At 38.6% G+C, this 12,797-nt stretch overlaps 1 protein-coding gene across 4 annotated transcripts in view; it reads left to right on the forward strand.

Annotated features, from left to right (window-relative positions):
- ryr3 (ryanodine receptor 3) overlaps positions 1-12,797 on the forward strand; it is a 110,954-nt gene continuing 98,157 nt past the window's right edge. For all 4 annotated transcript variants that reach the window (XM_013911887.1, XM_013911888.1, XM_013911889.1 and 1 more), the window contains exon 1: positions 1-192. In XM_013911887.1, coding sequence (XP_013767341.1) covers positions 145-192 — 48 coding nt within the window. In that variant the 5' untranslated portion in view covers positions 1-144. The remainder of the gene's footprint in view (positions 193-12,797) is intronic.

The following is a 12,797-nucleotide window of genomic DNA, read 5'->3' on the forward strand; positions in this document are numbered from 1 at the left end:
AGAGGAGTGGAGGGGGGCTCGGCCGGGCTGCCCTATATGGCTGTGGATGTGCTCTCTGCTAATATCGGCTTGAGAGCCACAGCATCGCGTTTCTGCCAGCAGTCAGTGGTGGCTTCCAGAGTCTAAGCAGGCTCCTTCACAGCCATGGCTGAGGGCGGAGAAGGGGAAGATGAGATCCAGTTCTTGAGAACTGTAAGTAAAGAAAATTTCCTCGGTGCGGACAGATAGAACCAATTCACATCATACACTTCACAGTCTCCTGTCGCCAATTAACGCATTCAGAGGCAGCAGACGGCTCGTGAATTAAAGAAATCTCTTATACGAGGGGAATTATCGGGGAAGTTTTTGTTAACGCATTGCCGGTGGTTAACTTTGCTTTCGCATATGCATGATTAATGATTGTGGAAGTTGCCGCAGGTTGCACGCTGCACCCCGCGGCCACGGCGCACCTGTCGACGTGACTCTTTATGAGGCGAATCCCAATGAGACCCGTCTGCAGGTGCAAGGGCGAAAAAAAAAGGTGAACACCATCATGTCGTTTAATAACGCATTCCCTGCTCATTTGCATCCATCCATCATCCCTTTTTGGATTTCTCGAGAAACATTGCCCACCCCCCCTCGCCCAACGCACACAAAATCAGTCGCTGCTGTTTTGACTTTGTATGGTTATATTCTTTTGCCTGGGGGAGAAGAGTTTCAATAAGTTGTGCTCACACGCAATCCACCCTCTGCGATTACTATTTTAGTTGTTTGACGCAGATTGCTTACGGTGTAGCTGCTCTGCGTGGTTATGCACAGCAGATATCCTTGTAAATGATATGACAGCTTGTATGTTGGTGTGGTGGGAAAAGCTATCGTAGCGGTTTGACCGCGCTCGTATTCTTATTATCTGTTGAAGCTTTGTGACCCTGGTGTTGCGTGAGCAATAATATGACTCCCACAACATGGACAGAAGCGATGGCTACAATTTTTTTTATACTTCTTTATGAAGCTTTATTTTTTATTTATGTTTGAATCTCAGGAGGCATTTAGATGACTTTTTGCTGATTTGCACATTGGAAAGAGTTTTTCAGTTGTTGGATATATTGTAATTGGCCAAATTTCTAGTTATTGTTAATCTGTTGTCTAAATGAGAAATTTAATGAGATTATAAAGATCAGAAATACTCTTACTTGACATAAAAATTAACTGTTTTTGAAGTGGTACCAAAGTGATTTACAGTACATGGGTTTTTGCTCAAGCAGCCACTGATTTCCATTCTTCTGTAATTCGTCACTGTTAATAATTCGTAGATTGACATCAAAGTTGCAGTGAATTGCAGAATGAGCTGCTATATTTAGCAAGTTAATGCTTGTTAGCTGTGACGTATTTCATAAGTCAGGCAAGTTTCAGACGTCTGCTGATAGATTTTAATTTTATACACAAATTAAAGGAAAGCAACAGGATGTCAGAGAAAGTGAAGCCTCTGTAGAAATACCCCTCCAGCCATTGTAATATAATTCTTCCATAATGTTAGATGTGTTGTTGGAGACAAATTGGTTATAACTGCATCTATCCAGGAAGTTTAGCCGCTATAATAATCACTCACACCTCTAGACTCTTATTTTCAAAGAAGGAACTTGTAGTCATTTTCATTAGACCCTCTTTGGATCTTTTAGAATCTAGACAGTCAAGGATTGTGCTGAAACTGAGGGCTTGTTTTGAGACTTCATCCAGAGCCACAAATATTTGGATTATGCAGCTTCCATAGCTAGTAAGATCTTTGAAGTCACATTGAGTTTAAGTGTTTAAGTTCGATGCCCCAGAGATGGTGATATATAAATTACCTCTGATCTATATGTCAGAGGTCTGTCTGATTGTGAGCAGTAGGCAGGACCTTGTTCTTAACAGCTCCCACTATTTGTGAAGCCTGTGATATGCTGACACATGCCTCTCAGATTCTACTGTCACAATGGCATCCCAGTTATTTGATGACAACAGCGATTTGTGAGAGGGGGGGGCCTTGTTATCAAACCTCTGTGGTGAGAGAAACGTGCCCCCACAGGAAGCCTTAAAATAAGAGCGCTAATTGAAATACACCCCATTACAAACTGTTGAACATTTAGGGATAAGCCTTTGCACAAGTGGTGTGTCTTTTGTGAAGGTAGCGGTCAAAAGTTTTTAAATGATTGTTGCCAACAAGTGACATTGTAGTATGGCTTTTGTTATGGATATGGAAGGAAAATAATTACCCGACCAAATATTTGGTAATTGCAGCTGCTATTTTAAGGAAAAACAAAACATAAAAAACAATGTAATTAAATGGCCAAATGTGCAAAGTATCCAGCTTTGGATTCATCTTGTCAGATGGTAACAGAGGCCCAGACATTGTGATTTGCTTTAAGCATCAACGCTGCTGATGTGTAACTTTGAGAAAGCTGGCAGTCATGAGAGTTTCTCTGTCAAAGGTGAAGACAGCAGTTGCTTCTGAAACTTAATATTGTACCACCGAAGCTTACTCTCTGCTTTGATTCAGGGAGATGATTAATACTCCACCTTATGATACAATGAAATGAAGCATTCATTGATTAAGACCAGGCTTTCTTTGAGCGTTTCATTTAGAATAAAAGTCATTGAGTTCATGACTTGGATCGGATTAAGGTTTATTCATTGGCACTCCTCTGTTAACATATGTCAGTTAATCATTATTAAACTCTGGCCACTGGAAATACAAAAAAGGAGTATTTAGGCAATGATTTATGCATTTCGTTTCTCCTGAGAGCAGAGAGAGTTACAAGCAGTGTTTGTAGTAAATGACCAGACACATTATAAGCTAATCATTCTCCTAAAAGCCATAGTTTTAAAAACATAGTAAGTATGCAAGCTTGATAAATTAAGGATGTGTTTTAGGATGAAAGAATAATGACCCAGGTCTAATAAAAGTAGGTTCCTTTTTTTCCTGGGTCTTTTACCACAATCATGTTTATAGTCTTCAAATTCATACTACCGTAAGAACATTTAGTGGAGTTTTTGCCTGAAAAATAAATAAGTTGGAATAATTAAACAACAAAATCTGCCAGAGAACATTATTTGTTCAGCCAGTGGCTGAAAACAAGAAGCCTGGTTTGTTTTGCTTCCAATCTGATTAAAATTTCCAACATTATCTCTGTAAAATGCAGCAGTGTCACATGAGAAAGCTTGACAGGAATAGCTACAGTATCAGTTGGGTTGGGTTTAACCTGTTCAGCTGCGGCTTTCTTTGTAGAAGTATTATTGGTATGTTTGCACTATACACACTTTAAAAATAAATAAATAATAAAACCTGTGTTGTCCAGGTGAGCTGCTGTTGCACTTTTTAAGCCAGGTGTTCAAGGCTTGCAGTCCACCAGTAGCTCCTCTGGGCTTATTTGGAGTTTATGTTGTTCTGGCAGCCTTCTGCATACCAAGGCGAGGACTCGAGGGGTTTAAATTTAGCCTTTTTAAAGATGATGCTTCCACAGCATATATAGCTTTGCTCGCCTGGCACTAAACTAAACCACACCAGGGGCAGTGCTTCAGCCGGAGACGCACAACACCAATGGCACTTTAACACCATTTTTATGGGGATAAAGTAGCATTTAGAAATCAAATGCTTAAACCACATAGTAATATACAGCTATTTCTGAAGCTTAGTGTGTCAAAGTAATGGACAGTGTCACTGTTCTTTCAGGTTTCAAATCAAACGTGTTGGTAGGTGCTGGTTGAAACATTTTGAGTAGGTTTGCAGAAAATATGCACTGATCTTAGTCCAAGACTTAAAGCTAAATTCCTCAAAGGGGAAAAATAGTCTAAAACTAGGTTTAATCCAACTTAAAGTGAGTAAATAATTACCAGATTACATCTCGGAGGATCTCTTCATGTAGAGTAAGGGTAACTGTTTGTGGTGCTTAATGAGTGGGGTAGAGTGCACATAACATTTATTCTTTTTTTTTTTCTAGAGTGGTTTTGCATCGACTCTTTAAGGTTAGGCATTTGAATATGAAAATCCGTTTCAGGCAATGTTAAAATTAAATCCTGTATTCTTGAAAATGTCATTTTAGTGCTCAGCAAAGATGAAAATGCAACAATATAATTTGCGTGTTTAATTTTCACACCTCTTTATGAATATTTTATGTATCTTAAAGTTAAAAAGGTATAATCTTTGAAGTTATAAGCTGCCATACTTTGGGAAATATTCAGATGTTTTGTCAATTTAAAAAGAAATTAAAATACAATGGTGCAATTTCATTCACCTTTTTTGCAAGCAGATGCAGTTTCTAACTGTTTCACTATGGAAATGCTTGCTGAATGTTTAATAAATTGCATTGTGTGTATGTATACCATTTAACTTTCCATTTTAATATTTGAATATCGTTTCTAAAACTATTTGAAAATAAAGTGTAAACAGCTTCTCCTGTTTCATGTAATATGGATACAGAATAATGGCGATTATTGCATTTTCTTTCTTTTTTTTCTAAATAACACACGTAAATGTGGAAATACAGGTGTGGCATGTCATTTTCTTTTTTTGTTTATTATGGTCCTGCATGGCTTCCATATCTGACAGTAAATGAAGTGTAATGCCGTTCAACGCTGATTTCGAGCTACTCACAAACTAAACTGGAGAAAAATGAGACCACATATTCTGTCTTGCTTGTCCCCATAACTAATAATGAATAATTTCACAGAGGCAGCTTTGCATTTATAGCAGACGACTAAATCTAGCATAGCCAGCAATACTGGAAAGTAATGGGCATGTTAAAATTTCCATATCATGATTCTGCAAGGATCCACTGAGCGTGTGAGAGCAAGACTTCATGCAGACATCTGTGTGCCTGCCAATTTTTTGTGACCGCTCGGGATGTGTCCATAGAGACAAAGCACTACAATGCATGAACTATCCACTTCAAGCGGGCTTCAAAGAAATATAACAGGTCTGTCTACTCATACACAACAGAATAAGTGGCACTGCAGCCTGATTGAAGGATGGAGCATGTTCCATGTTGCACTAGTTGGCGCCCTTGCAAAGTTTGTCTCTCTAATAAGATATGGAGTGTTGTCCTGTAGCCTCAGGTGAACCTCCCTGAGCTTGATCTAAATTGAATAAGAAGGATTTCCTCTGTATTGATTGAACACGCTGTGATGGCAAAGCAACGGCGTGTTCTCTGGCAGGTCCAGTTCTTTACAGTCATCAGAACTGAAGGACAGCGAGGCTGCTGCCATCCTCGTCATTTACACAACCTTGATGTAATGGTCGTGCACTAACTCTTCTCCATGCTTTAGATTTCTACATGCAAAACTAGGGCTGTTTAACTGAACAATAAATGAATTGGTCACACAAGATGATATAGATATAAGCTCATGTGGAGTTGCATTAGCAGGAAAATGTCTGTCTTTCATTGTTCTTCTGTTTGCTAAAGCTAGTGATACCTAATCTTCTCATTATTCAGTTTCCAGCCATTTTAACTAGTGTTGAACAGCTTATGTAATGCCCATAAAACATGAAGGAGGGAGGGAAAGGCTCTTGTCTCTTAACCCAGTGTGAGGCTTTTGGGTATGCCTTCACCTGGAGACCTTATGTAAGTGTTCATTCCCAAAAAGCTGCATATAAAAGTTTCATATTTTGTTTTTGTTTTTAACACAGCTATGCCTTGTTTTGCTATCCCACAAAACTGCTGTCCCCATAAGATGTAACCAGTTAAATGAGCAAACGTTATGCAGTCATAATCAATAATTATCTCTAAAGTCACTTTATAGAGCAACATAATTTCAACCTACATGCCTTGAGTTTCATATCCCAACCAGGAATCCAAGCAAATGTAGTCTGTGTCTTGGATAGACAGTTCAGTTTCAGCTTCAGACGTTGTGCAGCAAGTTGCTGTGGGGGTCCAGGTAGAGTCAGCATGCGAATCCCAGTAGGCGCAGCAGCGTGAGCGGACTCTCAACCTAAATAATTGCCTTCATTAATCAACAGAGGACAGCAAAAGGTGCAGGCACCGAGCCTCTTAAAGTTTAAGTGTCTCTTAGGTCACGTAGTTCATTTTCAGTTAAGCGCAGCACAGTTTAGCTTTTTGTTACATCTTTGGCCACAATGGTGTTTCCTACAGGAGCCAGTTAGCATTTTTTTTACCTTTCAAAAAGTAAAAGAGGATTAATTAAGGCTTCAGGAGTGTATTTTCTGTTTTGTTTTTTTTCTTTTTTCTCCAAACTACAAGAACCTACAAGAACACTTCATACAGTGACTGTTTTAGTTGCATTTTACAGTAATAATAAAGTTCAAGGACTCATTTCCACGGCATTTTAAATAAACAGAAATAGAAGTATTGTTTACATTACTGATCCCACCATTTAATAGCATTTTTAGATGTTCCACTGTTTTAGAAATAATTATTATGTTTGTCATGTCGCTAGTAATTCTCTCGTCATCGGTTTTTCAGTGAACTTCTATTTGTTGTGTGCATCCAGCCATGACGGGTGCAGTGTAGAAATGACATCAGGATGGATTTGGAATTCATGTCTAGCCTTTGTGCGGAGGGAGGTTTACCTTGTCTCAGACTGCTACTGATCTATGGCAAAACACTTAAATGCTCAATGATTTTATCCTGTCACGTCTTCTATTGAGCCACAGCTGTCCAGTCTGTCAGAGGAATTAAAATTTGACCTTTGTGAAATGTGTTCTGAAGAAGCTGTATTTGCCCGAACATGTGTGAGGCTACAGTAGCATCAGAGCTAAAATTTGCATCAAATTTGACACACTCAGCGCTGACAGCATGTGGACTAATACACCTGATGCTATAGGCTAGGAGCTGAGTGCTTAGAGGGATAAAAGAAGGCTGAAGTCAGTCTCAGGTGAAAGTCTTCTCTTTACCTGATATCTGCAATTCTCTTCCTCTCTGGTTCTCAGTTCACGATCACACACATACACAATCTTCTCACAACCCACTACACTTTGCCTGTGTCCACTCTATCTCATCAGACAGGATGATAGACCGAGAGACTCCCCAGTTCCATCTCAAGCCCCCCCCCCGCGCGCGATTTTTCAGCGCATCTGCTGAGGTGGACGTCTCGGCCTTGCACGCATGGTGGCCTCTATTATTTGAAGCTGCTCTAAAGCAATATGCATACAAACTAAGCCAAGAAAATCCAATTTGTTATGAGGACACCATATAAATCTTGGGGTCTGTGATCCATGGCAGTGTACCGCTGGGCAAAACCTACCTGAATGCAGAATTTTATTTCTTTCTTTTTTCTTTTTTTTTTTTTAAATATAGAGCTTAGATGTGTGGTGCATTATTCATTTTGAGCCATGATGTTATCTCAGGTATTCACACAAACTTGCATATGAACACCTACACATATAAAAGACTTTAATATATATCCAAGTTAAGCGTGACAGTGACTGTACAATATAAAATGCATCTTCAATGACAAATCGGTGTGTAGCTCCTGAGGCCTGCGAGATTCCTGTTTTGTTTTTTTGTTTTTAAACATGTGCTGAAGACATGTTTCATTTAAAAAAAAAAAAAAAAAAGACTTTCCTCAAGGATTCTCCAAGACTGTCAGATAAGTTCAAACTATATTTTGTGATATTTTCTTAAGGGTTAGTTTTTTTTTTTTAAATTTTTTTATGAAAATCCCCATGGCAGTAATTATAGATGACGACAACAAGAACAAAATAAATGATGCATTGATTATACATGACATCAGCGTTTCATTGTTTTCTACAAATGACAGAAGCTTAAATGAGTTTAATTGAGTATTATTTTACAAAAGTGCTTCAGTTTCCTCTGTAGTTTACTGAGTGTAAAAGCGATATTATAGAAGCGATTAAAATTAATCTTCCAGTCATGTCTTAAATCCAGACAGATCCGTTGTTTCTCTAGTGGAAAGAGAGAGATGGGGGAAAGTTTTCACCTTCAGCCACTTGAAGTGTTTGACAGATAAACTATAATGTTTTTCTTCTCTTTTTCACAGCTATGAATACTATTATAGATTTAAAACAATAAGCTCAGCATTATATGTAAAAACACCAAAAATGGATAGAGCACTCAAGCTTCAGACTTTGCTTTTTATACTCCTGTTACTATATCATGTTAGTGAAAGTGGCTATCGTATCATCACCTCAGGCACACAGCTTTGGCTGTGTAAACAGCTGCTCCACCCAGCTGCTGTTTAAACCCTCGGTTTGTGAGAGACAGCCAATCAGAAGAAAGTTGGCTTAATGAGAGGGTTGCCTTAAAGGTAGAGGATCTAAAGCAGATTATTACAGGCAGATTGATTCATATCTTGTATATGACTCATACTCATCGCGGTTTACACATTTGATTGGCAAACAAAAGGTTCCTGCGGAGGGGGAACAAATCTTTTTGTTTTTGTTTGCATCAGGAAGGGCCTCTGGTCTAAAACATCTGTCGAGTCAAACATGCGGAGCTGCCTGCTGTGGACCCCTTGTGATAAGGGAACAGCTGAAAGTAACTATATAATTACATCCAATATGGCACTTATGCATTCAAGAATTTAAAAAAATGACCTGGGCTTTCTATGAAGAGAATTTAAATTTATTTTATTTTATTTAAAAACTGGTATAATTGAATTGGAAACTATCTTGAGTAAGTTGAATGCTGATTGGTTGTTTTTGCTGATTTTTGTTTCTGTACTTTGGGACTCGTTATTGTGCAGTATAACTCTTTCCTAATGTTGTGTCGGGCTGTAAAAGTGAAACCCCATCTTGACCAGCTTTTCTTAAAAATAGCTGCTACCTGTAACAAAAGTTAAATATAAATGAAAAACAACACATTTGTCGAGTGTGAGAATTTCAGGGGTTTTTTTTGGGTTTTTTTTTTATAGACCAGTAGATGGTAGAGGAGAAAAAGGTGAAACTTAGAGTTAAATCAAAACCGACTGCGTTCAGGGCCCCGCTACACATTGTCAAGAGAAGTGAAATTAGACGAGTTACAGCAGGACTTGCCTGTCGAACAACAAGATGACTGAGAATTGACAGGAGGGCTGGAGCAGTAAGTGACTACACAGGAAGCATGACTGCAAAGGTCAATGTTTCTCCCTTATATTTAGGAAAAACACGTTATGCTTTCTGTCAATATGAAATGTTAATAATTTACATAGCTAATAATTTACTGCTCAGCGACTATAAATTATTCTGTACTTTTTTTATGCTGAATGATTTTTGTTTGTACTCTGAGGCTGAATGTGTGTTTTGTTAAGAGATTTATAAGTAAAGGGAGAAGGGAGGCTAGCTTTTGTTGTTAATGACTCAAAACATTGACTGACGGAGTGTAACAGCTACTGCTGCTCACACACAGACTTGTATAGATGATGAATTGTTATTCCAGGAGGGAGTGCTGTGGACTTCTGTGGAAGATTAAACATCTGGAATGAAAGGACATCTTTCTCCTTCTTGGACAATGCTGTCATTTATTCGTCTTTTGTTTTGTTTTTTAACAAAACACCTTAATTGTAATGAGTATGTTTTGCATGACAAGAATAAAGATTAAATAAATGTAAGATCAAATCAATAACTGGATTCCAGGTTTTATACTTGTGTGAGATTCAAGGATGGAGCGATTTCATGAATCTTAAAGCCAAATAGCTTTTCAGGTGTGAATGGTGTTATACCATCATGTTTTTTTGTTTTTGCTTTGTTTTTGCTTTGTTTGAGTTGGGCGTACTGTAATTTGAGCATTTATATAATTTTAAAGATTTTTTTTTTACCTTAAGTATCAAGACAGTCAAGAATGAATTGGGCTTCAATTCATCATTTATTCCTTAAGATAGACCAACTAAAGACTGAGAAGCTACAGATATAACATTGCAGCTGACTGTTCTGCTAAAGTTCAGTTTGTCTCAAACAAAAATTGAGGCAGAGCAGAAAACAGGCTGTGGCCTAATCTGACGTACCTCGCCCATTAACCAGAAACACTGAGTCTTTGACTTGGGTCATTAGCTCTCATTCAGTGCAGAAGATTATTTCTACCTTCAGGGGCATCTTGGCTTTTGAAAAATGCTCATAAAGCTACAGTAAAATGTCAGATTACTAATTTATCAGGTTTTCAGTACTCCTGTCTTCTTCAAGTACTATTTCTCACTGCTACTACAGTCTGTCAGGCTTTTCTCTTATCATTTTCTTTTTACCCAAGGCTCTTCAAGGTTATAAAAAAATTAACATAAGGTTGTGAGATTGTGAAAAATATCCTCACTTATAGTGAAGTTCTTGGAGTTGACTGATCAGTCATGAATGAATGAAACTTTTAGATCTGAAAAGCAGTTGTTTATGAAAAAATCTTGTTTTTCCATATCAGAAACTTAGATATCAGATCCATATCAGATGGGCATCAACATCAATGTATATCTAGCTTATCAGGTTGTAGTTCTCACACATCTACACTGTTTCTGCTTTGCTCTCCATGTTGTTAGCTAAGCTTCACTGAAAACTCGTAGCTCAATCTGTACTTAGCACCCTGCCTGACATTTATGAGAAACATGACTCCCGAGCAGACAGGGCAATTTTGACAGACTACCCACTGAGGCAGTGTGAACAAGGAGACGAATGTGCTGGGATTTCCTTGATTTCCTTACATTTCTAACCACCAAAGCCTGTCTGTGTTGATCTCCACTGAACGTGTGCAAAGCCTGCATATCAAAATAGAAACACTGAGGGATTGAACAGATTCACCTTTTCTCAAGTTCACATTGGTGGCAGCGCCGGGCGAGTTGTGGGAGTTTATTTGGCATGCTGGAGCATTGGGGAGTTCTCGGGTGTCAGTTGGTGGATGCATCAGGCAGCGCACACACGCCCACCTGTTGCTGTCTGTTGAGCCAGGCTGGCTGTTCAGTTATTGAAGTAGAAGAAGAAAAAGAGTGTAGGAAATGCTGCAAGTCTGATAGAGAGTCAACACAGTTCCAGTGGTCATACAAGGAAATCTCTAACCAGTGTAAGAAACGATTTTGTATTCTTTAGATTGGAGATGTGTCAAACTCACAGGATTCAGAGGACGGGTGGGGTTGGTTTCGGTGTGGGCAGGGTCAAGTTCCCGCTCTACACTTGAAAGCTGAGGAATCAGCCACCCAACCCTCATTTACCTCCTCCTGCTACAGGACAGGGCCCTATACATAGTAATGATGCTGGTCTTTAGCTGTCTAGCAGATGGTCACGCTGCTTCTACAGGGATCACTTTGCCTTAGATTCACCAGATTCTCTGGCTTGGAATCAAGTCAAGAGTGCAGAGACAGACAGAAAGTGTCTTAAAGTGTCTTGGCTGTGGCCACACATGGCCATTTCATTACTTTTGGGAAACTGATCATAGAGATGGGATTTTTATGGGAGAAATTCACTCCTTACAGTGTCCCCTGTGGTTGTTTTTATTTAGAACCATCGTCCATTCTGCTCTTCCTCCTGTTGCTTCACACTGCTCAGATGACAGTTTGTCATCCAGTTTATGCAGATTCCTGATCTCAGTGCAACTCTGACCACTTCTGGTTCTAAAGCAACACTATCAAAGTGAAGCTGGCTCTGGAAGACACTGTGGTTGTCTGATTTTATTGATTTCAAATATGCACAAATCCGTAATAGTTGTCCAGTCTTCAGTGAAGGAGTTTCAACTTGTATTGCAACTTTAACAAACAGAAAATTTCACTTAAAAGCCATCTGTGATTTGGTCATAGTCAAGTCACCCTAGGGTAAATATAGTATGCTGGTAATGGTGCCAGGCCCCATTACTTTCACAAGGCCACCAGAATTCCAAACAGCTGAAAAGAAAGAGCCGTATTTACTTGATTTTAAAGAGGTGACAAGTCTTGGGTCATCCTGTGGCCGTATTGAGTTTCTCTATCTGTAGCCTGTAAGAGCAAACTGTGTTTCCTCCATCACACTACTAGAAAGAAAGCTGCAGCATTGATTCTGAGGCAATACTGATGCTTTCTGCTATCAGTAATCACCTCCCTGAAGCCCACACTTGGATTGTGGGTTTTTATAATGATGCCCATATGCGGTACTGTGCCAGTTTGACCACCTACTTATTTCACCATGACATTTCACTGGATTGTTTCACTTGGATCATATAGAACGACCAAAATATATTTTTAAAACCACAACTTTGTTTTTTTAAATGCTTCTTAAAAATCCAATTGTTAGTTTCTTTATCCATTAATTTCTGACATTGTTTTAGCTGTATTTCAGTAGTGGTGAGGCATTAGAAATTTGCTTTTCTTGTGTTTAAACTTAAAGTTGGTGAAATGTACTTGCTGCCACTTAAGGTCAACTAATCCAGTTGCTGCTCATGTGGATCAAAGCCTTCAGTAGGATTAAAGTCACTGGTCAGTCTTTCACAGGACCAGCAGCCAGAAGAGCGATGTTTGCCCTCATCAATATATATTGCACTGTGCAACAGTCTTGAACAACCCCTCATTTCTTTATGTTTTGCTTCCAAGGAGATAGTTTATTGTATATTTTCATTCTTCAAACTAGTCTTGAGCTTTTTGAAGGTCTTTAACCCTTTCATGCATGAATTATGACAACCTCAAGCAGGATTTTTTTCTTAAGTATTTTTTTTTATTCATCTTTAGGCATGACAAAACTATTTTTGAACTTCATTTTTTAACATGTACTTTTCAGAGAGTTTCTTTTACATCCATTTAGGTGGACAACATATGTTTTGACTTATGAATTTGGTATTTCCAAGTATACCATCAACACTGACACAAATACAAGAAAACAGCCTTTGAATAGCTATCCTCTGTAGTGACCACTATAAGTGAAAGGGTCAAAAAGGTGTTGTTGTTTTTTT

The sequence above is a fragment of the Pundamilia nyererei genome, unplaced genomic scaffold (genome assembly GCF_000239375.1).
Source record: "Pundamilia nyererei isolate P.nyererei 1_Seehausen unplaced genomic scaffold, PunNye1.0 scaffold00074, whole genome shotgun sequence".
NCBI classification, from domain to species: Eukaryota; Metazoa; Chordata; class Actinopteri; order Cichliformes; family Cichlidae; genus Pundamilia; species Pundamilia nyererei.